At 41.5% G+C, this 27195-nt stretch overlaps 1 protein-coding gene and 1 non-coding gene across 2 annotated transcripts; both read left to right on the top strand.

The window, feature by feature from the left end:
* Window positions 1–2787: 2787 nt before the first annotated feature.
* LOC129822813 (divergent protein kinase domain 1C-like) lies at window positions 2788–27195 on the top strand. Its single transcript, XM_055881238.1, has 4 exons — window positions 2788–3590; window positions 14851–15534; window positions 17925–18089; window positions 22155–27195. The coding sequence occupies exons 1-4, from the start codon at window positions 3375–3377 to the stop codon at window positions 22422–22424; spliced, it is 1335 nt and encodes a 444-aa protein (XP_055737213.1). The 5' UTR covers window positions 2788–3374; the 3' UTR covers window positions 22425–27195.
* On the top strand, window positions 17131–17206 carry trnaa-ugc (transfer RNA alanine (anticodon UGC)). The gene has a single exon. It is a non-coding gene; the product is annotated as a tRNA-Ala (tRNA).

Here is a 27195-nt window from a genome sequence, read left to right as displayed (position 1 = left end):
AGTTGTCCATTAATTTACTCCAATTAGGAGAGGGATGGTAGCGTTAGTGGAAATATATATACTATACAGTATATACATATAAAAAAATGTATGGGGGGATTGGAAATCATTGTGTAACAATGATTGTTGGAAAGCTCAGATTCTCCCATTTTTAAGGGAATCACTCTTATTTATCTCCATCACAAGATTATAATGGGGAGAAAATCAGAGCTGTAGGCCTACATTGTTTAACCTGTATCCAAGGCTCTGTAGTCTATATGGTTAATCATGTCTGGCAATGGCATTGGTCACAATCTGCCACAATAGCAATGTTGCCCACTATATGAGGGGATAGTAGGCCTAGTGTCACGATCGTCTTGATAAGAGAGAGAGGACCAAGGCGCAGCGTGTGAAAAATACATCTTCTTTTAATGAAGGAAAAAACAAACACTTACAAAATGAACAAAAGTGAAGCTAAACTGAACTAAGTGCACACATGCAACATAGAACATAGACAATTACCCACAAACACATGATGCCCATGGCTGACTTAAATATGGCTCCCAATCAGAGACAAATGAAAGACATCTGTCTCTGATTGAGAACCACTCAGGCAACCATAGACATACCTAGAAACATACACTGAACACAAACCCATACACTAAACCCAACACCCCCTTTACCATATAACCACCCAAGACGAGACAAAACACAAACATTCCCCATGTCACACCCTGACCTAACTAAAATAAATAATGAAAACAAAGATAACTAAGGCCAGGGTGTGACACCTAGTTGGACAAGGTTATCTTAATATGCACATGATGGAAGTTAGAGGTAAATATGAATTATTTAATGAAAAAAAAACGTGACTAAGATGACTATGACTTAAACTAGACTAAAATTATCCAGAGTTTTAGTCAACTGGTAATATCGAAAACTATGAAGGATGAAATGGCTAAAATGTATTTTGGTCAAAAGACAGACTAAAATGTAATTTAAAATGGCTGCCAAAATTAACACTGTTTATCACTTGAGGAATTGGTATTTCATTCCATTTCTGGACACCCCCACGGCACCCTATCAGGCTGATAGTGAAGCAGAGCAGTTCTGAATCCTCCTCAAGAGTATCTTTGTGAATAGCTGGAGACCTGCTGTAAACAGTGAAAGAATATAGCAAGGGGCATATCTCTAGTCTAGCCATAGATACTGTTGTTTTTGCTGTATGCCATAATTGAATAAGATTACCAATGGTTAGCTGGGATATATCCGTTAGCAGCTAACAATTCACAGTAACAGCAGCTCATTGATGAGCCAACAAACACTATCGTTGTTGTGGCTAGCTCACATAGCTAACCCTAAATCTAAAGTAGAAATTGAGAAATATCACCTTATCTTGGCATTAAAGTGAGAATCCGTGCTTCTACACCTGCATTGATTGCTGTTTGGGGTTTTAGGCTGGGTTTCTGTACAGCACTTCGAGATATTAGCTGATGTACGAAGGGCTATATAAAATAAACTTGATTTGATGATTTGATTTGATTTGAGAATCCGTAGTTGGAACAATAGCACAGTTGGATCCCCACCTCTGTTTTTGTAAACAGCTGAGAGATATTTAACCACTCTCACATTCATATGAATGAATACCGGGGCCTGCTCATCTGTTATTAACCTGTTATAGTTACATGTACCTATGATCACTAGATGGCGCTGTGATACAGCTTTAAGGAGGTTATACACAGAACTCTGTAAATGTATATTCGTAGACTTGGAAAGGTTATAATCAAGTGATCAAGTTATCAGATTATTCACCAAGGTAGCAAGTGAGGACAAGTTCCCAACAAAATAACTGAATGAGGTGAAAATACATATTCGTATGGTGTTGATCAAACATATGTCATACAAACAATTCATTGCGGTGTCAACACATATGTTGCATTGCATAAGTGTAAATAGATATGCATTGGGAGTGTTTACTCTTTCTTTGTTTGTACATTTTATGTGAAATTTGTACATTTCAAGATTAGATATAATAGGGTAAAACCAAATTTAAAATATATGCTTATCCAGCAATTTGAAAATGGTGTCAGACCATTAAAATCAGCCTGGCTTCTCTGATGAGTGGATAGCATTAATGAGTTTAGAGAAGAAGAGTGTTAGATCATGCCAATGCTGAGGAGCTACACAAAGTACACAAGACTGTTTAATTGCCAATTAAAATGACACAACACTCCTCACTAAATGTGCACAGAGCTTCGCAAGGGCTATGGTGCCTTTTCTGTCAAGTCGTTAGACATTCTGGGCACTTGCTACTCTTGCTCCGAGAGAGAGAGAGTACAGAGAGAGAGCGAAGATAGAATGGAGAGAGTGGGAAATAATCTATTCCCTTGAGGCAGCAGAACCAACATTTGAAGATTCAACCCTTTATAGGCGTCTCAAACAGGATCCTTCAGGTGAACTATTTGTTGTTAAAAATAAATAAAATCTGTTGATGGGGGCTGTATTTCACTTGCCATATTTTATCCCCATTTACAAATAGAGCAATTATCACAGAGCCTAAGAACGCCTGGGCTGTTTTTACAGTTATGTGTGGCACAGAAAGAAAGTACACAGAGAGACTAATAAGAATTGGCTGCACACTCGGCAGACACAACTGTGCAGGGACTGTCTTAGCAAAGTCCCGGCTGCCGTGGTAACGGTACAAAAAGAGTGTTGCAACCCGAAAGGAGGCGATCTCATAACAAGGGGGCGGGAGGCAGAGGAAAGGGGGAAGAGGTGGGGTGAGCGAGAAAGAGGGCGAGAGAGAGAGAGAAAGACAGATGGTGAAAAAATAATGGAAATAGGGGTAGAGATAAGACAGGAGAGAGAGAAAACTGCAGGGGAGTCTCTCCAGTTTGATAGGAAGAGTGTAGCGTAGAAGAGGTGCTCAGAGCAGTTGACTGGCCGTGCGTGCACTCACAACACAGCCTCTCAATCAGTGCACTTGGCTATGCTTATTCAGGAAAAACACACACACATACAAAAACACACACAAAGAGGAAGGAGCTGGGAGCTGGGAAGGCAGCCCAGGAGAAGGAAACCAAATGGGGCAGAGCGCCTGAGTTTAAGAACCAGCAGCTGTCTCAAGGGGGACAGGGGGGGGGGCTCCAGACAAGCACCGGCCAGCCAGTCAACGGGCCAGCCATGGGGAGCTACCAGGCGGCAGAGAGAGAGAGGAGAAACCAGAAGAGCATGTACCCAGCAGGACAGACCCTACCAGCAGCCCTGCAGCTCCCCAACACCAGACGGCCACTTCTACCAGAGATGCAAGACAATCGAGCTGAGTGGGTGCTGACTAATTAGCTTTCACCCCTGAGCGGTTTAACCAGGGGTTGAAAGGGGGTTGCGGTCAACAGATGTGGTCGTTGCGGAGGGCCATGGGGCCAGAGCCATCGCGGGGGCGCTGTCTGCTCAGGTGGCTCGGGTTGAAGGTGTGCCGCAGGAGCACGCTGGTGTTCGCCCTGCTCTGGTTCGGCTCCTGGGTGTTCCTCAATGGCCTGGTGTTTGTGCACCGGACCATCCTCTCCGACTACTGCACGGACGACAAGAGCAAGAAGATCCTGCAGAGAGTGGTGAGTACAGTACATGGAGACAGCGGACTCACACTTCCATTCTGATGTTGACACTGAACTTGAGGTTAGTGTGAATACTGATAAACACAACTTAGTGTGTGTGTGTGTGTGTGTGTGTATGACATAACACAAACCACACACTAAGCCAAGCAATATTACACATGAAGATAATGTAGAGTAGACAAATTCAAAATATTTTCTCAAGGTAAAGTTATTTAATCCATAGACATCTATCTGTCTTGGACAAATACCTTTTGAATTATACCAAGCAACATTCACACTGTGATGGGATTAAGCCGAATTGACAGGATACCATGAGAATGTAGAGCGGAAAAACCAAAAAAACATCACAACTCAATTGAGAAGCATTTCCTAAGCAGTAGTAGACATAAAAAGGCCTTCAGTTGCTCCTCTCTCTCGCTCTCCCTTACTCTTAACCTCTGTACTATAGATATATGCCTTTTAATGAACTTGCTCTAAACCTTACAAAAAAAGATTGAAGTTTTGAAACTGCAGTGAAAGTGCAGTAACTGCAGTCGGCTGTGTTATTTTGGACACAGTATTTGTGTCCTACTACAGTTATACTGCATTCTAACGACAGTTATACTACAGTGTATTGCAGTTATACTGCACTCTGACTGCAATCTTTTTTCGTAAGGGAAAATATAGAATTATTTCTGCACTGCCAAAAGCTCTACACCAAGTACTCCGACTAATGTTTCAGCCCCAACATCTTTCCGTAGCCCTCGAGGCATTTCACGACAATACATTTAATGGGGAGGACATTTTCTCAAAAATGATTGCTGTTAGTAATAAAACTGTAAGACATGGTGCATTAGACATTTTCCATGTTTTTATTTCTCTACGCTTTTTCCCCTGAGTAAGTCTTGATTTGATAAACTATACAGTGAGACTTAACTGTATTTCAATAAAATTACGATTGGATACTCATCTGGGTTTAACTTCTAGAAGTGGCCCTGAACCTCAAACAAAAGAATCACAATTCTTTCTGGGATTACTTCTTGGTTCTAAAGCTTTCACATAAAGCGCACTTTTGAACCAGTAGATTACACACAATATTGAGTGTGCGATTAAATTTCACTTCAGTGTGTCACTTGTGGAAGTGAGACACAAATCTCTTCCAGGTAGGTGGAGACCGAAGTTGTTATTTCTCACCCAAATCATAAGACGATAGAGTAACTTATCCCATTCTGGCTAACCAAGATCACTTCACTGCCAAAACCACACAAGACAGAAAGGGCTGGATTTCTAAAGCTTTGCCCCATTTTTTCCAAAGGTAATTCAACTTGCACTGAAAAAATATAATATAATATATACAGTTGAAGTCGGAAGTTTACATACACTTAGGTTGGAATCATTAAAACAATTTTTTCCACCACTCCACAAGTTTCTTGTTAACAAACTATAGTTTTGGCAAGTCGATTAGGACATCTACTTTTATCCAAAAATTGTTTACAGACAGATTATTTCGCTTATAATTCACTGTATCACAATTCCAGTGGGTCAGAAGTTTACATACACTAAATTGACTGTGCCTTTAAACAGCTTGGAAAATTCTGTCATTGCTTTAGATGCTAATTGACATCATTTGAGTCAATTGGGGGTGTACCTGTGGATGTATTTCAAGGCCTACCTTCAAACGCAGTGCCTCTTTGCTTGAAATCATGGGAAAATCAAAAGAAAGATCTCAGAAAACAATTGTAGACCTCCACAAGTCCATAAGCAATTTTCAAACGCCTGAAGGTACCACGTTCATCTGTACAAACAATAGTACGCAAGTATTAACACCATGGGACCACACAGCCGTCATACTGCTCAGGAAGGAGATGTGTTCTGTCTCCTAGAGATGTACATACTTTGGTGCGAAAAGTGCAAATCAATCCCAGAACAACAGCAAAGGACCTTGTGAAGATGCTGGAGGAAACAGGTCCAAAAGTATCTATATCCACAATAAAACGAGTCCTATAGACATAACCTGAAAGACCGCTCGGCAAGGAAGAAGCAACTGCTCCAAAACCGGCATAAAAAAGCCAGACTACGGTTTGCAACTGCACATGGGGACAAAGATAGTACTTTTTGGAGAAATGTCCTCTGGTCTGATGAAACAAAAATAGAACGGTTTGGCCATAATGACCATCGTTATGTTTGGAGGAAAAAGGGGGAGGCTTGCAAGCCGATGAACACCATCCCTTTGAAATGGACATTTATTAAATGCCAGCCAAATGACCCGCGCAATAAATAACTTTGACTTTAATTTCTATGGATGACACACAGTCGTGTGTTCTCTCTTGACAGTGTTTTGAGTGCAGTGACAGTTCACTGAGGAAATGTTACACCCCTCTGTCGCCTCGGGGCAAAGGCCTTGGTCAGATAAACGATGACCTTTGATTCCATGGAATGTTCTGTCCTCTAAATATGAAACGAAAAAAAGACTCAGGGTGGGTATCTAACCTGACACAATGAGCTACTGCTGATTATCCAGCCATTAATTTAATGACACAAAATATGACTAAATACACAAGGCAATAATAGCTAGATTTCATGTTATGATTACATGAACTCCATTGTCTCCCATCAACATTTACTCTGCCAATTGCTTAAATGTTTAACCTCATAAATAACCCCAAACATGCTTTCAAATTCCCCTTTAAATGCAGCTAGTCCAGTATATCATGTGGACAGACAAGAAATGAGCACAAAATAGACAAACAGTGGTTGCTTTTGCGACTCCCTTTTGGCAAACTGCCCAGTGCAATCGGCCAACAGTCCATCGGTTCTGGTTTTGACATTGTTGCAGGACCTAATGTTGGCCAAGCTCAAAAAGTAGCCACTCTTTAGGGTCAAACTGACCATTGTGTGCCGAGGTTGACAGGACAGAACTAAAACCACCCAACCTTTTTTCCTGTTTAGACAGATAGTTTCTATGCTGTCTGATGTCAGTATATATCATTATTTATTTGCATTTGTGGCCATTTGTGGCCACATTTGTGGCCTGCTGGAGGTCATTTTGCAGGGTTCTGGCAGTGCTCCTCCTTGCACAAAGGCGGAGGTAGCGGTCCTGCTGCTGGGTTGTTGCCCTCCTACGGCCTCCTCCACGTCTCCTGATGTACTGGCCTGTCTCCTGGTAGCGCCTCCATGCTCTGGACACTACGCTGACAGACACAGCAAACCTTCTTGCCACAGCTCACATTGATGTGCCATCCTGGATGAGCTGCACCACCTGAGCCACTTGTGTGGGTTGTAGACTCCGTCTCATGCTACCACTAGAGTGAAAGCACTGCCAGCATTCAAAAGTGACCAAAACATCAGCCAGGAAGCATAGGAACTGAGAAGTGGTCTGTGGTCACCACCTGCAGAACCACTCCTTTATTGGGGGTGTCTTGCTAATTGCCTATAATTTCCACCTTTTGTCTATTCCATTTGCACAACAGCATGTGAAATTAATTGTCAATCAGTGTTGCTTCCTAAGTGGACAGTTTGATTTCACAGAAGTGTGATTGACTTGGAGTTACATTGTGTTGTTTAAGTGTTCCCTTTATTTTTTTGAGCAGTGTACTTTATATTTGAGATTCTTCAAAGTAGCCACCCTTTGCCTTAATGACAGCTATGCACACTCTTGGCATTCTCTCAACCAGCTCCATCACCTGGAATACATTTCAATTAACAGGTGTTCATTGTTAAAAGTTAATTTGTGAAATGTCTTTCCTTTTTAAATATGTTTGAGCCAACTAGTTGTCTTGTGACAATGTAGGGGTGGTATAGAGAAGATAGCCCTATATGTTAAAAGAACAAGTCCATATTACGGCAAGAACAGCTCAAATTTGTTTAACACTTTTTTGTTTACTACATGTTTCCATATGTGTTATTTCATAGTTTTGATGGAAAACATATGTATTTGATACACATATATTTGATAAAAACAATGTAGAAAATAGTAAAAGTAAATAAAAACCCTGGAGTGAGTAGGTGTGTCCAAACTTTGACTGGTACTGTATATAACATAGGAATATCACGTTATGGACTGCACTGGGCCATTATTTATCAGTTGATGGTATTTTGAATTACTAGATGAAACCTGTTTGTAACGGCATTTAGATTAAGAAGGTGAGGACCAAGGTGCAGCGTGATACGTGTTCATATTATTTATTTGAAACTGAACACTAAATACAAAATAACAAAGGGAATAACCGAAACAGTTCTGACAGGTGATACAAACACTAAACAGAAAAGAACTACCCACAAACACAGGTGAGAACAGGCTACCTAAGTATGGTTCTCAATCAGAGACAACAATAGACAGCTCCCTCTGATTGGGAACCATACCAGGCCAAACACATAGACATAAAAAACATAGAACACCAGACATAGAATGCCCACCCAAACTCACGCCCTGATCAACCAAAATAGAGACATAAAAAGGATCTCTAAGGTCAGGGCGTGACACTATTACACTGATACCTTGACTTTGAGGGCGAACTTTGATGGAAATGCTCCATATCCTGACGATAGACACAGGGACTAACATTGTCCCAATATTTCTATGATTATCTACGGTTTCTTGATTTGCAACGATGAAGCATATACCCTGCTTGGAACAACTTCTCACAATGGCAAGGGAGCTTGACTCTCAGCTGGCAATAGGGACTTTGTGGTTTCGGCAGCCTTTACTAATTGAACAAATCCCTTAAGCTTTTTATTGCACACCTTAATAGGTTTCTGCTCTGGCGCTTACACTACAGCTTGGCTTTTTAAAATTCTTTATGCACGCATTTAGCCAGCCATAAATTGGCATTGCCTGGAGATAGGGAATGATGCCAAGGCCGCGACAATGTGAATTCTAATGATGGTTGTGTTTCATAGGATAATTGCAGTGCTGTTACAAACAGCACACATTATATATTCTACCATCTGGAAAGAAACTGTAAATATGCTATTGTGTTCCTTTTATGTCATGCCATTGTGAATAACATGATTGGTTAATGATACCGTGATAATAGTAGCACTCAACTTGTATGTACTGTGTGGCTTCACAGGTATGTAAACCCACTTGTGGAGATGGAACAGGCCATACAAATCATTAATATAATATCTGTGGTCAAATCAAATCAAATGTATTTATAAAGCCTTTTTTACATCAGCAGACGTCACAAAGTGCTCATACAAAAGCCCAGCCTAAAACCGCAAACAGCAAGCAATGCTGATGTAGAAGCTTTGATTTGATTGTGATCTGATTTAATAATATCTGTAGTAACTTTCGTGATCTGTAAATATATGTGCTAGTATAAACCAACCTTTTGAGATTAGAAACAATATGACGAAGAATTGAATCCCACAGCTAAACTATCAATCAATACAACATTATTCAGGCCACTGAATAAATTGGTTTAGTTTGAGTCCAACAAGCAGCAATGATGTTGTGTATAGTGCAAACATAATTTTGGAAAACTATTAGTCCCAGTGAACTGAACTTCTTGTAAAACAGGCAACCCACTCAGTGCCCTCAAAATGTATGCATTTGTTGCTCTTCTCCATTTTAAAATGAATAAACACAATGTACACCCAAATACACACTCCACACAACAATAGTATCAGTTATGGTACTACTATGCATTCGCTCTAAACTGAAAGCGCGAACCACCGCATTTAACCATGGAAAGTTGACTGGGAATATGGCCGGATGCAAACAGTGTAGATATTCCCTCCACAAGGCGGGAAACAGTGAAATGTCAGTATAGAGACAAAGTGGAGTCACAATTCAACGGCTCAGACACGAGACGTATGTGGCAGGGTCTACAGACAATCACAGACTACAAATAGAAAACCAGACACGTGATGGACACCGACGTCTTGCTTCCAGACAAACTAAACACCTTCTTTGCCCCCTTTGAGGATAATACAGTGCCACCGACGTGGCCCACTACCAAAGAATGTGGGCTCTCCTTCTCTGTGGCTAACGTGAGTAAGACATTTAAACATGCTAACCCTCGCAAGGCTGCATCCCTAGCTGCGTCCTCAGAGCATGCGCAGACCAGCTGGCTGGTGTGTTTACGGACATATTCAATCTCTCCCTATCCCAGTCTGCTGTCCACACATGCTTCAAGATGGCTACCATTGTTCCTGTACCCAAGAAGGCAAAGGTAACTGAAGTAACTGACTATCGCCCAGTAGCACTCACTTCTGTCATCATGAAGTGCTTTGAGAGACTAGTCAAGGATCATATCACCTCCACCTTATCTGTCACCCTAGACCCACTTCAATGTGCGTACAGCCCCAATAGGTCCACAGATGATGCAATCGCCATCACACTGCACACTGCCCCATCCCACCTGGACAAGAGGAATACCTATGTGAGAATGCTGTTCATTGACTACAACTCAGCATTCAACACCATAGTACCCTCCAAGCTAATGAAGTTTGAGGCCTTGGGTCTCAACCCCACCCTGTGCAATTGCGTCTTGGAGAGGTGGTGAAGGTAGGAAACAACACCTCCACTTCACTGATCCTCAACACTGGAGACCCACAAGGGTGTGTGCTCAGCCCCCTCCTGTACTCCCTGTTCCCCCATGACTGAGTGGCCATGCACGCCTCCAACTCAATCATCAAGTTTGCAGATGACACAACAGTAGTAGGCTTGATTACCAACAACAACGAAACAACCTATAGGGAGGAGGTGAGGGCACTCGGAGTGTGTTGTCAGGAAAACAACCTCCCACTCAAGGTCAACAAAAAAAGGAGATGATTGTGGACTTCAGGAAACAGCAGAGGGAGCACCCCCCTATCCACATCGACGGGACAGCAGTGGAGAAGGTGGAAAGTTTTAAGTTCCTCGGCGTACACATCACGGACAAACTGAAATGGTCCACCCATACAGACAGTGTGGTGAAGAAGGCGCAAAAGCGCCTCCAACCTCAGGAGGCAGAATACATTTGGCTTGTCACCTAAAACCCTCACAAACTTTTACAGATGCACAATTGAAAGCACCCTGTCAGGCTGCATCACCACCTGGTACCGCAACTGCACCGCCCATAACCGCAGGGCTCTCCAGAGCCTGGTGCGGTCTGTACTACGCATCACCGGGGGCAAACTACCCGCCCTCCAGGACACCTACAGCACTCGATGTCACAGGAAGGCCAAAAACATAATCAAGGACAACAACCACCCGAGCCACTGCCTGTTCACCCCGCTATCATCCAAAAGGCGTGGTCAGTACAGGTGCATCAAAGCTGGGACCGAGAGACTGAAAAATAGCGTTTATCTCAAGGCCATCAGACTGTTAAACAGCCATCATTAACACAGTGAGGCTGCTGCCTACATACATACTTGAAATCATTGGCCACTTTCATAATGCCACTTTAATAATATTTACATATATTGCATTACTCATCTCATATGTTTATACTGTATTTTATATCATCTATTGCATCTTGCCTATGCCGCTCGGTCATTGCTCATCCACATATTTATTTATATGTATATATTCTTATTCCATTCCTATACTTAGATTTGTGTGTATTAGGTAGTTGTTGTGGAATTGTTAGATTACTTGAAAGATATTGCTGCACTGTCGGAAATAGAAGCACAAGCATTTCGCTACACTCGCAATAACATCTGCTAACCATGTGTATGTGACCAATAAGATTTGATTTGATTTGATTTGATTTACAGTACTGGCTTACATTGGCCGCGAGTGAGCCAAAATAATTCTCACATTGTTCCCGCTTGGCAATTCGAGCCAAATGTAAGCCTATATAATCTAGGCTACAACGTATACATTTATACGATTGTCTATCGACTAGAAGGTATTCTCTGGACATATTTGAGCAGATCTTTGTTTTCAGGCTCATTTTTCCAGTGTTGTGAGGGAGAGGAATCTAAGTAGAGCTAAGGCTACTGTCGCAGGACATTCCCCACATGCCTACTCTGACCAACGCTTGGGCCGGGCTGCGCTCCGCTCGACAGACCACAGGCACACTGGTCCACTCCAGACTTAACCATTACTCCGCCAAGGGGAGAGCTCAATAAGGACCCAAAGTGCAATTATACAAAATTATTTTGTTGTTAAGATTATTTGAATAACAGGAATCTAACAAAATTCACAACATGCATTGAAACTAATCTAATTTCAAGCGATTTGTTTGTTATTACACACATGCTATGGGATTTCACATTATTTACGCTATAGCTCCATTTCCCATGACCTAATACGATTACAGAATGATGAATACTGTAAAAACCTACGCCTACTGCCACTTCCAGGTAGACTCTCTTCATAGGTAGATGCCTTCGGTTTTCAGAGTATAAAGTGTGTGTAAATGGGCAGTAGTTTGTAAACATTGGCTCTTTCTGTTTGATTGAATTCCAGTCATAGAATAGGAATACAATATAAGTGATCCTGTAAAGTGGAACGATCTTTGCAGCGGTGTAAACACTTAGTAAACCATGCCGTTGAGTTAAATCAGAAACTTATGTGATTCGCTTTTGTTGTGCCTTTTAAGGTCAATGTATTTGCACTTTAGAATATGGAATGTGCCCCAGAGACAGAATTTAGGTTTTGCTCAGTCAACAGATATTTCCTTGATTCTGATTGATGGTCAATAAATGTTTGCTTTGTTCATTGTCTTTTTGGGGATTTCGAGAAAGAAAATTTAAAAGAAAGAAAAGTACAGAAAACAAAAAAAAACTGATTTTTTCACTGCTTCATCCAAACCCTACAATCATGATGATGTGTCTTGGCTGGTTAACCAATTGCCTGGTTAGCCAAAGGTTCATTAAGGATGTGGACTATTTCAAAGTCTGGAGGGTATTGTTTCCCTTGAACCACTTATTCCTAGCCAGAAAATGATCCAATGTTAATTCAAACAAAATAAACACTGAGAGTGTTAAATCAACACTGAAAGGGTTGAGTCTGTGGACCCATATGCCCACCTGAACTATGTTAATTTAATACACTGCTTAGTGTAAAGCCTTATTAAAATATTTGCCTTTGAAGCAAATTGTAGACTTAACACCATGGCTGTATTTGTTAGTGACAGAGACATGGTTGTTGCCTTCACCAAGTGAGATCTTAAGTGAATATGTTATAATTCAAAAATAAATGTTTAAAACAATACCAAACACATTTCCTGAGACCTTATTTTTAGGGCCTAGTTTTACCCTAATACAGGTACACATCACTTTGAACCAAAACCAAAACTATAATCATCATATTTCCCTGCTTGCAGGTTGATTTTTAGAATAGTTTGTTTCAATATCTATGTTTGTGGTTTTTGCTCAAAGTGATACGTTTAAAGCCCCTATATTAGGGTAAAACTAGGCCCTCAAAATAAGACCTTATGAAATAAGTATGCTAGTGTGTTAATTGTTTAAAAAATGTAGAACATATTCGCTTAGGTTCTCACTTGGTGACGTCCATCGGATTGAAAATGTGTGAAGGCAACAACCACGTCTCTGTCACTAACAAATACAGCCATGGGTGGTAACTCGACAATTTACTAGAAAAGCAAGGCAAATATTTTACTAAGGCTTTAAACTAAGCAATTTAACATTGTTTCCGGTGTGCATATGGGTCCACAGAATTCACACGTTCAGTGTTGATACGACACTCTCAGTGTTCACTGGAGAATTTGCTGTTTGTCATTAGTTAGAGTTTGAAACGCAACACAAACATGCTGTGGGCTATTTCTTAACTTTAGCTTTTGTTTTGTGGCTCGTCTGTACATATCTACAACTGATAGTATGACATAGAAACTATAGCTGAAGCCATGTTCATTTGGAATTCACTTTCGTTATTAATCACAATTCAACGCTTTACAGACAGACAGGGGTCTTTATATACATTGGTTTCTCCAACAATCAATTACATGTACATTGTAAACTCCAACGCATATACAAATGCAAGTAAAACACCATGACAGACGTGCACAAAGTCCAACCACAATGGTGGGAAAGTTTACATGCAAACAGAAGCTACAGTATAAACAGCTGCAGTTCGAAATGATTGCAAGTACCATGAAATACAGGGATTTAAAATGTACGTGTGGAACGTGGCAGCCGCAATGAAAAGGGTGAAAAAAAAAGATTTGTCCTGGGCCAGATGCCTAGGCTGGAACATTATGGCCACATCACAGGTTAGCCTACATAGTGCAGAGAGATCTTAAGGGCACATTAGGGACCTCAAAATAATTGCAGGGGTCTCCGAGTTCAACCCTCTGGAGATAAGGGGAGGACACTTAGGTATTTTAGCTGGCTGCAGTGGCCGTCAAACTACATGATACAGCTTGAGACAGGCCACTTTCATTTGTGATGTCACCCAGCTTAACAGAGAGCAAAGTTGGAGCGCAGTGAAGTCTGCCAATACATCCATAGTATGAAGCTCAAGGAAATTATATAGTGCATTAAATATCAGGACAATACTGTTGACTCTTAATTTATTTTGTGAAATATAAATATAATTACGCTATATGGACAACACTTAATTGTAATGAAAATAAATTGTCCTCAGCGGCTTTGTTTTAAATTATTACCAGTGTAATTACTTTAGAATTACATGTGTTATTTCACCAATTAATAAAAATGCATTGTGTCACTACATTGTGTATAAAGTATGACCTAGGCTTGTAGGCTTACAATTTCAATGTAACGTGTAAGAGAGGCCACAGAGGAAAGGGTGGTAAAGGACCAATAAACCATTGTGAGGGTTGGTGATAAGGGAAACACGGCTATGGCTAAAGTGCTAATGCCATGCAACCCAGTAAAGGCCATTACGCATCTGATCTCGTTGAAATCGTGACCAACTCAAGATGACAGCTATACTTTGGAATGTGGGCAGAGAGGAATTTTCTCTCTAATCCCCCAGGAACACTAATAATTTCCAACCTCTGGACCGACATCTATGCACCGAGACTTATAACAATCCCATTTGCTCGCTAATCCGAGACATTGAGAGCAGGTTAGAGGCCGAGTCTGAAGTGTGATGTGATATAATTCACCATCAACTGAAAAACACGCATCAAATGTACTGATGCGTACAGAATTGCCCATTTTAGGTTCAGTAGCACAAACACACAGTGCCATTCCCTTATTAGGATGAGACATGGACTACAAATGACATTTTGTTGAAAAATGGCCACTGTTTTCTGCTAAATTGATTTTCCCTCAAATGCATGACAACCGTATTATGTACACCGAAAATAATTTGATTTTGTCTGTGTGTGTGTTTATGTCTGTCTATCTGTCCCAGTGTGAGGAGTATCGTGAGGGCGCCCTAACCGGTGACCTGTGCGAGGACCTGTGCGTGAGCGGCCAGGTGGAGTACAAGCGCTGCCTCTACTACGAGAACGGTAAGAAGGTGATCGAGGCCCGGTGGCGTGGCACACCCGTGGTGCTCAAGTCCAAACTGGAAAACTTCTCCTCATATGAAAGCCTGGGCCTCCTGGAGTACCAGGACCCAGCCGAGGAGCTCTCTCCTCTGGACGTGATCTTCTACGCCACCCTGGAGATCAGGAACTCCCTGGGGCTGGATATAAGCGGAAACGCCTCGCTGCCGCCGCTGTGGGGCCAGAGGCTTAGGGAGCATGGGCGGACCTACTCGCGGGCCGAGCTAGCATCGCTGTGGTCCCTGCTCCAGCAGGAGGAGTACACCTTCCTGAGGGTGTTGCATGACCTCAGCCGCCACTTAGCCAAGGTGTTGGGCTCCTGCGGACACTTCTACGCCGTGGAGTACCTGTCGGCAGGCCACGCCTGGGACCAGAACATCTTCTCGCTGGAGGAGGTATCGGCGGGCCCATGGACGGCGAGGGACATGGTGAACCGCATCGCCCTCAGCTTCCTGGACATGGCGTGGCGCTTCGACAACGACTTCTCGCACCGCCTCCACCTGTGTGACATCAAGCCGGAGAACTTTGCTATCCGGAAGGACCTTACGGTGAGCCGAGCACGTTTGCACACACACTTGAGCCTACAAAGGAACACACACTCACACACACAGTACACCCATAGACACACATTCAACTACCACGCACACACCTCAAAGCAAAGAGTTGCTGAGTCCCTCACACAAAACAACAGGGGAGCCTTGCGTGAAGGAAAAGCTGTCATTAAAACAGTCCCAAAACGGCTGCTGGGTAACCGTCATAGATCTGAGATATGTTTCTCTTCAGTGGGGGAGTTTAGATTATTCCTGTGTAGACAAGACAAGGTTAGGAAATCTAGCTCCCTTTTTTCACACTAAGACATACAGACCGACCCGATTTTACACCCATTCCAGCATGAGTTAATTTATCCACACAATACAGCGGCACATTCATCCGCAGAGTGCAAACAGTTTGATGAGAGCAATGCGGTGTATAAAGAATGACGAGGCTCCAGGCTGTTTAATTGTTTTCCACAAGAACAAAAAATGGCCGCTTGTGCCATTTATCAACATTGTACTACATTGGTTTTAACCTTAGTTTTGTCTGTTTGAAACCTGTGCATATTTGGCTGATTATGACCTATCAAGGACTGAGAGCAAGGTGCAAAGAACAGCTTGCATTGGATTTGTGTTGTATTTCTGCTGATGGGTGATTCATAGCATGAACAGACATCAACATTGGCATAACTATTTTCTGAATAGGTCACGTAAGTGGAATGAAAAGCTAACATCATTCACACAAAAGGATAGTGTGAGAACAGAGGGCATTACAGTCCTCGGCACCATTTTCATTTGATTTCCATAAAAGGGCCATAAACAGCTGTTTGAGCAATCAATGAAAAACATATGTATTCTTTTCAGGGTCTGTAGACTTGGCTTATGTAACTATGACGCATATTTAGCTTGAAAGGAAATCCTTATTCCTATTTTAGGATGGAGAAAATTACATCATTGTTATACACCATATTATCATTTTTGCAGCGGCATTCGTGACTGGAAAACATTACTTTGATGAGGCCCTTAATGAGATAACCATTGTTATATGGACATAATTTAGTGTGTAATGTGCATGCGGGTCAGAATGCCAATGCAAATTACCCTTTGAAGATAAAAAGTAACATGCAAGCTTTTATTTTGCTTGTGAATGTTCCGAAGAAAACCCGGTTTGCAAACCTTTTTTTCGTAATTTCTTCCCTGTATAATTGCTGGTAAGTTTACACTTTTTTGAAAGCATCGATGTTCAAAAGATTACACTGTTTGAAATTAAACCTAATATTATCGTACCTATCATGGTTTACACAAACCGTGAGCTCATGTGATAATGTGAACAAAGACCAGGAGAAAGGAGACGAAGCCAAAGGAAACTTGTTATTGTTTATGTTTCAGCTGCTCTGTAAATGAAAACAAAGTAGACTTTCAATCCCTCCTTCCTCTGTTTTTCTAAGTATATAGCTCCAGGGGATACAGCTGATCTCTGCTTCCGTTTTCTCATGTGATAACAAACAGAGGAAGTGAAATGTCTATGTTGTATACGGGGGGAGGTATATTGAGGGGGTATATTGTGTATATTAAACGTATGTTGGGGTAAACAGTATATTAGGGGCTAGGGGCCCCGTGTGGCTCAGTTGGTAGAGCATGGCGCTTGCAACGCCAGGGTTGTGGGTTCGATTCCCACGGGGGGCCAGTACAAAAAAAAAAAGTATGAATGTATGTACTTGTAAGTCGCTCTGGATAAGAGCGTCTGCTAAATGACTTAAATGTAAATGTATATTGTATATATTAAAAGTATATTGGGGTATATGTTGGGTTGGCTTGCTTCGTTGAGAATAGCACTTATTATCATGTCTGTCTGATCTGCATCTGTATGCTTATTGTCTCTTATTTTCACTGATCACTAAGACCTTCCAAGGTTCGACGGTGACAGGTTTTATTTATTTGGTGGCGTGTTCTGCCATAAATCAGCTGTAGCTGACATGAAGTGCTGCAGTGGAGTCATTCTTCACAAGCCATCTATTGCAAAGAGGACAAACACATCAAGCCATGCAGATAAAACAGCAACTCCCTTAAACAGCAACGTGAGAGAAAATGAATACTTTTTTTCTCTATGATCACGTCAATGACAAATTCCAAATATATCCAACAGGAATACTTACAATTTGAATATTCTTGATTTATTACCCTCCCTTTAAAAAAAATGTGTTTTTCAGACAGTGGAATAGGGAGATGGATGAAAGGGCAAAAGCAAGACTGAAAAGTAGTGGATGTAAGAAAGGATAGGCCTAATACATTGTACAATTGAATCCTTGCCTCTGTGGTCAGTGTGAGCTCCGGAGTTGGCAGCAATGCAATGCAACTTGACCAGACTCCGGCACTTACTCGCCTCTCTCTGTGCTGTTCTGCAGGTGGTGGCTATAGATGTGGACATGGCTTTCTTCGAGCCCAAAATGCGAGACATCCTCGAGCAGAACTGCACTAACGACGACGACTGCGACTTCTTCGACTGCATATCCAAATGCAACATGAAGACGAAAAAGTGCAGCTCAAAGCGGAGGAATAGCAACCTGCAGGTATGTATGGTTGCATCGAAATATGAACGGTATTCCATACTATGATGAACGAAAAAAATACTGTTGGTCCTATATTTAATGAGCTGAAATTAAAGATCCCAGAAATGTTCAATACGTACAAATACAGTTGAAGTCGGAAATTTACATACACCTTAGCCAAATGCATTTAAACTCAGTTTTTCACAATTCCTGACATTTAATCCAATAGAAATGCCCTGTTTTAGGTCAGTTAGGATCACCACATTATTTTAAGAATGTGAAATGTCAGAATAATAGTAGAGAGAATGATTTATTTCAGCTTTTATTTCTTTCATCACATTCCCAGTGGGTCAAAAGTCAACATACACTCGATTAGTATTTGGTAGCATTGCCTTTACATTGTTTAACTTGGGTAAAAATGTAAGGTAGCCTTCCACAAGCTTCCCACAATAAGTTGGGTGAATTATGGCCCATTCCTCCTTACAGAGCTGGTGTAACTGAGTCAGGTTTGTAGGCCTCCTTGCTCGCACATACTTTTTCAGTTCTGCCCACACATTTTCTATAGGATTGAGGTCAGGGCTTTGTGATGGCCACTCCAATACCTTGACTTTGTTGTCCTTAAGCCGTTTTGCCACAACTTTGGAAGTATGCTTCGGGTCATTGTCCATTTGGAAGACCCATTTGCAACCAAGCTTTGACTTCCTGACTGATGTCTTGAGATGTTGCTTCAATATATTCACATAATTTTCCATCCTCATGAAGCCATCTATTTTGTGAAGTGCACCAGTCTCTCCTGCAGCAAAGCACCATCACAACATGATGCTGCCACCCCCGTGCTTCACGGTTGGGATGGTGTTCTTCGGCTTGCAAGCCACCCCCTTTTTCCTCCAAACATAACGATGGTCATTATGGCCAAACAGTTCTATTTTTGTTTCATCAGACCAGAGGACATTTCTCCAAAAAGTACGATATTTGTCCCCATGTGCAGTTGCAAACTGTAGTCTGGCTTTTTTATGGCGGTTTTGGAGCATTGTCTTCTTCCTTGCTGAGCGGCCTTTCAGGTTATGTCGATATAGGACTTGTTTTACTGTGGATATAGATACTTTTGTACCTGTTTCCTCCAACATCTTCAGAAGGTCCTTTACTGTTGTTCTGGGATTGATTTGCACTTTTCGCACCAAAGTACTTTCATCTCTAGGAGACAGAACGCGTTTCCTTCCTGAGTGGTATGACTGCTAAGTGGTGCCATGGTGTTTATGCTTGCGTACTATTGTTTGTACAGGTGAACGTGGTACCTTCAGGCATTTGGAAATTGCTCCCAATGATGAACCAGACTTGTGGAGGTCTACAATTGTTTTTCTGAGGTCTTGGCTGATTTCTTTAGATTTTCCCATGATGTCAAGCAAAGAGCCACTGAGTTTGAAGTTAGGCCTTGAAATACATCCACAGGTACACCTCCAATTGACTCAAATGATGTCAATTAGCCTATCAGAAGCTCCTAAAGCCATGACATCATTTTCTGGAATTTTCCAAGCTGTTTAAAGGCACAGTCAATTTAGTGTATGTAAACCTCTGACCCACTGGAATTGTGATACAGTGTATTATAAGTGAAATAATCTGTCTGTAAACAATTGTTGGAAAAATTACTTGTGTCATGCACAAAGTAGATGTCCTAACCGATTTGCCAAAACTAAACAAGAAATATGTGGAGTGGTTGAAAAAAGTTTTCAGTGAGTGTGCAATTGGCATGCTGACTGCAGGAATGTCCACCAGAACTGACCAGAACTGTTGCTATAAATTGTAATATTAATTTCTCTACCATAAGCCGACTCCAATGTTTTTTTAGAGTTTTTGGCAGCACGTCCTACCGGCCTCACAACCACAGACTACATGTAACCATGTCAGCCCAGCACCTCCACATCTGTCTTCTTCACCTGCGGGATCGCCTGAGACCAACCACCCGGACAACTGATGAAAAAACTGTGGGTTTGCACAACCAACATTGTTTGCACAAACGGTCAGAAACCACCTCAGGGAAGCTCATCTGCATGCTCATTATCCTCACCAGGGTCTTGACCTGATTGCAGTTCGGTGTCGTAACCAACTTCAGTGGGAAAATGCTCATCTTTGATGGCCGCTGGCACGCTGGAGAAATGTGCTCTTCACAGATGAATCACCTTTTCAACTGTACCGGGCAGATGGCAGACAGTGTATATGACATTGCGTGGGTGAGTGGTTTCCTGATGTCAACGTTGTGAACAGAGTGCCCCATGGTGGCGGTGGGGTTATGGTATGGGCAGGCATAAGCGACGGACAACGAACACAATTGCAATTCATCGATGGCAATTTGAATGCACAGAGATACCGTGACGAGATCCTGAGGTCCATTGTCGTACCATTCCTTCGCCGCCATCACATCATGTTTCAGCATGATAATGAATGGCCCCATGTCGCAAGGATCTGTACACAATTCTTGGAAGCTGAAAATGTCCCAGTTCTTCAATTGCCTGTATACTCACCAGCCATGTCACTCATTAACGCATGTTTGGGATGCTCTGGATCAACGTGTACGACAGATTGTTCCAGTTCCTGCCATTATCAAGCAACTTCTCACAGCCATTGAAGAGGAGTGGGACAACATTCCACAGGCCACAATCAACCGCCTGATCAACTCTATGTGAAAGAGATGTGTTGCGCTGCATGTGGCAAATGGTGGTCACACCAGATACTGACTGGTTCTCTGATCCACGTCCCTACCTTTTTTTTTTAAAGGTATCTGTGATCAACAGATGCATATCTATTTTCCCAGTCATGTAAAATCCATAGATTAAGCCCTAATTAATTTATTTCAATTGACTGATTTCCTTATATGAACTGTAACTCAGTAAAACTTTTGAAATTGTTGCATGTTGCATTTACATGTTGTTCATTGTATTTTCAACTCACTCTACACATCACAATTAAACAAGTTGTTAAATTGTAACTTGGCTGATCCTCTCAATATCTATACTAAAGCCCTCAACTTTTAATTACTTTAATTATGAGTGTGTAGTTGGGTGCTACGAGGAATGTTAATAGCTTATGATAACACTAAGGTTTTTCAGAGCATGATCATAATACAAGAAGCAAATCCAGGTTAGATAAGTCTTCAGGAGTTCCTCAATAGTATCATTAGTGTCAAGGGGCATAGATCCAAATAAATCACGAATTGCAAGGGATTGTAAAGGATGTAATCTAATGCAAATTATTAATGCCTTGCACACGGAAATACATTTTTAAATATCATTTCCCAGACATTCGCGGAGATCACACGCATATCACCCTTGAGGCCGGGATCCAATCCGATAGCATTTTTACAGCAATGCACGTTATAAAGGCAATATTTCTGTGTTCGTGGAGACCAAATTCATGGTGAACACTGCACATGTCAATCGAAATGACCTTTAAATGGCATATTGTCCACATCTGCAATCAGATTGAATCCCAACCCAAAAGTAAATGCAGTACGCAGTTTGCGGATCTGAGTTTGTTTGAAAACCGGTTTTGAGTCAATACCTAGTCTTTGACATACTACGCATCCAATTGATAAATTGACATACTGCTGTCACTCACACTGCCGGATGCACTGGAGAAGTGGATAGCTCCCAGACAATGCTGTTTACGTGATTACACCAGGTCCACCTCTAGGCCACAAGTGGCTGCTGCGATACCTTTCTTCCACTTCTGATCATTTATCGCAACCCTCGCTGACCCCTACCTCTCCATTGTACTGCCTGCCATCCAGGAGACAATAGAGGCTTTGTCTTTTAACGACCGCAGGGGTCAAGGAGGGGATTTGTGTCTGGGTGGCTTATGTCCCCTTCAAATTGGCGTGTAATAAGAATATGACTGATAATGACCCCAGTGATAATTAAATAAGAACAGAGGAACAGTAGGTCACTCTCACAATGACTACTGATTGCCCCCTCCACTTCTCTCTACTTTCTGTTACCCTCTTTCCTCTTGGGTCTCTCACTGTCACCCCCTCTTCTCTCCTCCTTTCTTCACTCCTCTCTGGTCTGTCACCCCCTCTTCTGCTCTGGACAGGTGATCTGTGAGAAGATCTTTAGGCCCTGGTTCTCTCCCACGCTGCTGGGTGCCAAGGCGGGCCTCCCCCTCCAGGTGGACCTCCAGCGGGCGGTGCAGGAGTGCGTCGAGACTGCGGGGGGCGAGGACGAGGAGCAAGACCGGGCTGTCCAGAAGCGGCTGCTGGACCTCCTCACGAGCCTCCTCCACCAGGGGACATCCTCTGAGCATTGGGGTGAAGGGCGCGACGATAGAGAGGGCATTCACCCTCACACAGCTCTTAACTTCTGAAGCATTGCACTGTTCACCCTCACAAAAACTATACAGTGGAGAAACAAACTGTATTGGCTTCATGAGACACTTATTTAACATTTTTTGATGTTTTGCATTTTGTGAGGTGGTTCCTGAGGACTGGATGATACTGGTTGTTGAAGTGACAAAATATGCACTGATGGAGGTAGCACTGACTATGTGCCTTTAGTACCTACAGTAAGCAGACTATGGCAGTTTCAGAGGTAGTACTGTAGCATCTGCCAATAAGTGGCGATCTATCAAGCAAGTGGTCATTCTATTTGAGTCATCTTTACCTCAAATAAATGCAGAAACTTTCTTTTGACTCTTTTCTACAGTCGGCCTATGATCTCATGATCACTTCAGAGCTTTTTGAAAATGTTTCGCAATGTCTGTATGAACGAAAGGTTTGTAGTCATGCACACGCTTGTGATCCACTAGCCAAAACCACAGCTGCCTGTTGTCAGGTCCACCTTTTGTTTCAAGTAACATGTCAACCCTTTCCAGGCTAATGGACGGGGAGAAGCATAAATCAGAAACTGCGCTTGGGTTCCCACCATCCGGCCTGGTCGCCTGTTCCAAAGGGAAATGGCGATGCTGCTGTGCAAGTACTCCCCTTCTTTCTTCAGTGGCCTTAGCTTCCAAAAAGATCAGGTTCCCTAGGCTCTCCAGCTGGTTCACCACAGGACAGGGGGAGGAAATAAGATGAAGAACAGGCTTTGGACAGGATGGGAGGGTGGGATGGGAGGGGAGTGGGGCAAAACACATCTCAATCTCCATCTCAACCAAAAATGTAAGTAAAAATATCGGAAACTGTGTTTAAAGTGCGTTTAACGTTTGATTTGACTTGAGATGGAGAAGTGAATACAACACAATTATTATGAACTTGTAGATTCCATTTAAAATCATCTAAAGCTTGAAACCCTAGGCATATCCCACTGGGGATATGGTTGAAAAACTGGTTGAATCAACATTGTTTCCACGTAATTTCAACCCCAAATATCTGTATGAGGACGTGAAAACAAATTGGATTTGGAAAACATCATCAAAGGGCATTTCGTATTTTTTGCACCCAACTTTTAACCTAAATGACATGGTACATTGATGGAGACTTGAATCCAACATATCAATTATTAATTTGTAGACAAACTGGAATTAATGCCAGATTCAGAGGCACAGATGGATATATCCAAGAAAAAGAAACGTCTCCTTCAAATGTTGATATTTGATTGCGACGCACGTTAAATAGTCTATTAATTGTCAACAAGTTAACAAATGATATGAGGATTCACGTCTCCATCTCAAACCAAAATTAAAAATTAAAGAAATAAAATAATAGGAATAAGCCAGTGGCTCAGATCTAACTATCTAAGCAGTAGATGCATATCCTTTAAATGTTGATATTTGGATACAATGGCAACCAAACTAGGTATCCTCTTTTCCCTTTCCCAAACACACTAGCGGTGTGTGGCTAAAATCACAGAGGAACCCCCTCCAAAAAAGCCATATTGCAACCTACGGAAAGAATTCAGATCCCTTGACTTTTTCCTCATTTTTTAAAGTTACAACCTTATTCTAAAATTGATTAAATACATGTGTTTCCTCATCAATCTGCACACAATACCCCTTAATGACAAAGCAAAAATCTTTTCTTTTTTTTGTTGAAAATCTATTACAAATTTAAAACTAAAATACCTTATTTACATAAGTATTCAGACCCTTTGCTATGAAACTTGAAATTGAGGTCAGGCGCATCCTGTAATTTTTATACATTTGCTGAAACTCTAGAGCTCTGTCAGAGTGACCATCGTGTTCTTGGTTACCTCCCTGACCAAGGCCTTTCTCCCTCGATTGCTCAGTTTGGCCGGGCGGGCAGCTTTAGGTAGACTCTTGGTGGTTCCAAACTGCTTCCATTTAAGAATGATGGATGCCACTGTGTTCTTGGGGACCTTCAATGCTGCAGACATCATTTGGTAACTTCCCCAGATCTGTGCCTTGAAACAATCCTGTATCTGAGCTCTACTGACAATTCCTTCGACCTCATGGATTGGTTTTTGCTCTGACATACACTGACAAGTGTGGGACCTTACAAGTATAAACACAGGTGTGTGCCTTTCCAATCAAGTTGTAGAAATATCTCAAGGATGATCAATGGAAACAGGATGCACCTGAGCTCAATTTCGAGTTTAATAGCAAAGGGTCTGAATACTTATGTAAAAAATGTATTTCTGTTTATAATTTGTAATAAAATGTGCCAACATTTCTAAAAACGTGTTTTCGCTTTGTGTGTAGATTAATGAGGATTTGTTTTTACTTAATCAATTTAAGAATAAGTCTGTAACTTGACAAAATGTGGGAGAAGTAAAGGGCTCTGAATACTTTCCGAATGAACTGCAACTACTGTGGCTGATAATTATGAAGTAAAATGGATGTTTTGTGTATATCTTGTTTCATCTCTGTTGCTATTGTCCTGTTTGAAAGACGGTTCAGTGAATGGGTAAGTTCATAGGTCAATAGGGCTAACTGGCAAGCTGGCAAGCCAAGCCATCATTCCTTCAATTCTGATCAATTTACCAGTCCCCACGGAGGGGCCAGTACAAAAAAAAAAATATATATATATATAGATATATGAATGTATGTACTTGTAAGTCGCTCTGGATAAGAGCGTCTGCTAAATGACTTAAATGTAAATGTAAATGTAAAAACATCTCCATAGCATGATTCTGCCAACACCATGGTTCACTGTGGTGATGGTGTTCTCGGGGTGATGAGAGGTGTTGGGTTTGCGCCAGTCATAGCGTTTTTCTTGATGGCCAGAAAGCTCAATTTTAGTCTCATCTGACCAGAGTACCTTCTTACGTCTGTTTGGGGAGTCTCCCACATGCCTTTTGGTGAACACCAAATGTGTTTGCTTATTTTTTTCTTTAAGCAATAACCTTTTTCTGGCCACTCTTCCGTAAAGCCCAGCTCTGTGGAGTGTACAGCTTAAAGTGGTCCTATGGACAGATTTTCAGCTTTGCAGCTTTGCAGATCCTTCAGGGTTATCATTGGTCTCTTTGTTGCATCTCTGATTAATGCCCTCCTTGCCTGGTCCGTGTGTTTTGGTGGGCAGCCTTCTCTTGGCAGGTTTGCTGTGGTGCCATATTCTTTCCATTTTTTTATGATGGATTTAATGGTGCTCCATGGGATGTTCAAAGTTTTCTGATATTTTTTTATAACCCAACTCTGATCTGTACCTTTCCACAACTTTGTCCCTGACCTGTTTGGAGAGCTCCTTGGTCTTCATGGTGTCGCTTGCTTGGTGGTGCCCCTTGCTTAGTGGTGTTGCAGACTCTGGGGGCTTTCAGAACAGGTGTATGTATACTGACATCATGTGACAGATCATGTGACACTTAGATTTGACACAGGTGGACTTTATTTAACTAATTATGTGACTTATGAAAGTGATTGGTTGCAACAGATCTTATTTAGGGGTTTCATAGCAAAGGGGGTGAATACTGTATGCATTCACCAGTTTTCTGTTTTTAATGTTTCACATTTTTTGAAACAAGTCATTTTTTTCATTTCATTTCACCAATGAAATCTAAGTAAAATTCCATTTAAATTACAGGTTGTAATGCAACATAATAGGAAAAACGCCAAGGGGGATGAAAACTTTTGCAAGGCACTGTACATGCCTTTAGTTTTTGTTGTCCTTAACTACCTGGCTAAAATGCTCATTAGCCTCACTTCTTTTCATGGGCAATGATGAGCCAGCTAGTTAACTACATTAGATACATATTGAACTTCCATCCTATCAGGCCAGTGGCACAATGTATGAGATTCTGGTTGGATCAGAATCATTGTTATAGTCATTGGCCAGTACGGATAATTAAGTAAAACATCAAGTCCAAATCTCCATCCTTGGCTAATTTAGGAAAAGGACCATTTTAGCTTGCTAGCTAGCTAGCCAACAGAGAATAACGACACAATGAGATGCAACATTTCAATATTTTTCTGTCAATGACAATTGGCTTTTGATGTGATGTGATTGGTGTGAAGCCAAATCCTAACTGGCTTCACATGACACGTATTTTGTGCACCAGGACCATTCACAGTTGAGCTCACTCAGTTTAGCTTAACGCTGATTGGCTATTATTTTATCGATTTATTTATCAAGAGAGGGGAAATGCTCGTGGCTTGCCTTGCATTCATTGCTATGGGCGGCAACAATGTCATACTCGTTTTTACCAGACAGCATCAGATAGATGGCCTACACATACAGAGGGGCGCTGCTTCGCTCGCTCGAATGCTTTCTCCAGTGAAATCTATTCAGCATCATGTGAATTGAAGGAAAATTATGAAACACAGAGAGACAATTTTTATTTTATTTTATTTTTGGTACATTTTTGGTGGAAGCATGGCATCCATGACTACACGCGACTGATCAAACACAATTCAATAATACTTTTGAAATAATAATAAATAAACAGCCTAATGTTAAGGCTGTTTTACAAACTAATGTAACAATATTTATTCAACCTTAAAATGAGTAACACATCCATGGCCACATTTTGATATTACTGTAACACAAATGCCTTCTTACGTAATCATAAAAAGTGTGCATGTTCTGGGTCGAAGGTCTGTGGAAATCTTCACAATTGCTAGAATAATCTGCACAGAATCTCAAACGGCATTGTAATCTCAACTGTAATCCAAGTCATTTGGTTGTGCTATTAGATGAAGCAGTGTTAACACATTAAGTTTTTGTAGAAATAAACTAAATACCTGA

Source organism: Salvelinus fontinalis, chromosome 25 (assembly GCF_029448725.1).
Source record: "Salvelinus fontinalis isolate EN_2023a chromosome 25, ASM2944872v1, whole genome shotgun sequence".
Classification (NCBI taxonomy): domain Eukaryota; kingdom Metazoa; phylum Chordata; class Actinopteri; order Salmoniformes; family Salmonidae; genus Salvelinus; species Salvelinus fontinalis.
This window is presented reverse-complemented; position numbering and strand designations above follow the sequence as displayed.

Excerpts from the sequence above, each read along its gene's own strand:
- LOC129822813 (XM_055881238.1), top strand. The coding sequence starts at position 3,375 with ATGTGGTCGTTGCGGAGGGCCATGGGGCCAGAGCCATCGCGGGGGCGC. Across the intron at positions 3,591-14,850 it reads AGAAGATCCTGCAGAGAGTG|TGTGAGGAGTATCGTGAGGG; the intron begins GTGAGTACAGTA and ends TATCTGTCCCAG. Across the intron at positions 15,535-17,924 it reads CTATCCGGAAGGACCTTACG|GTGGTGGCTATAGATGTGGA; the intron begins GTGAGCCGAGCA and ends GCTGTTCTGCAG.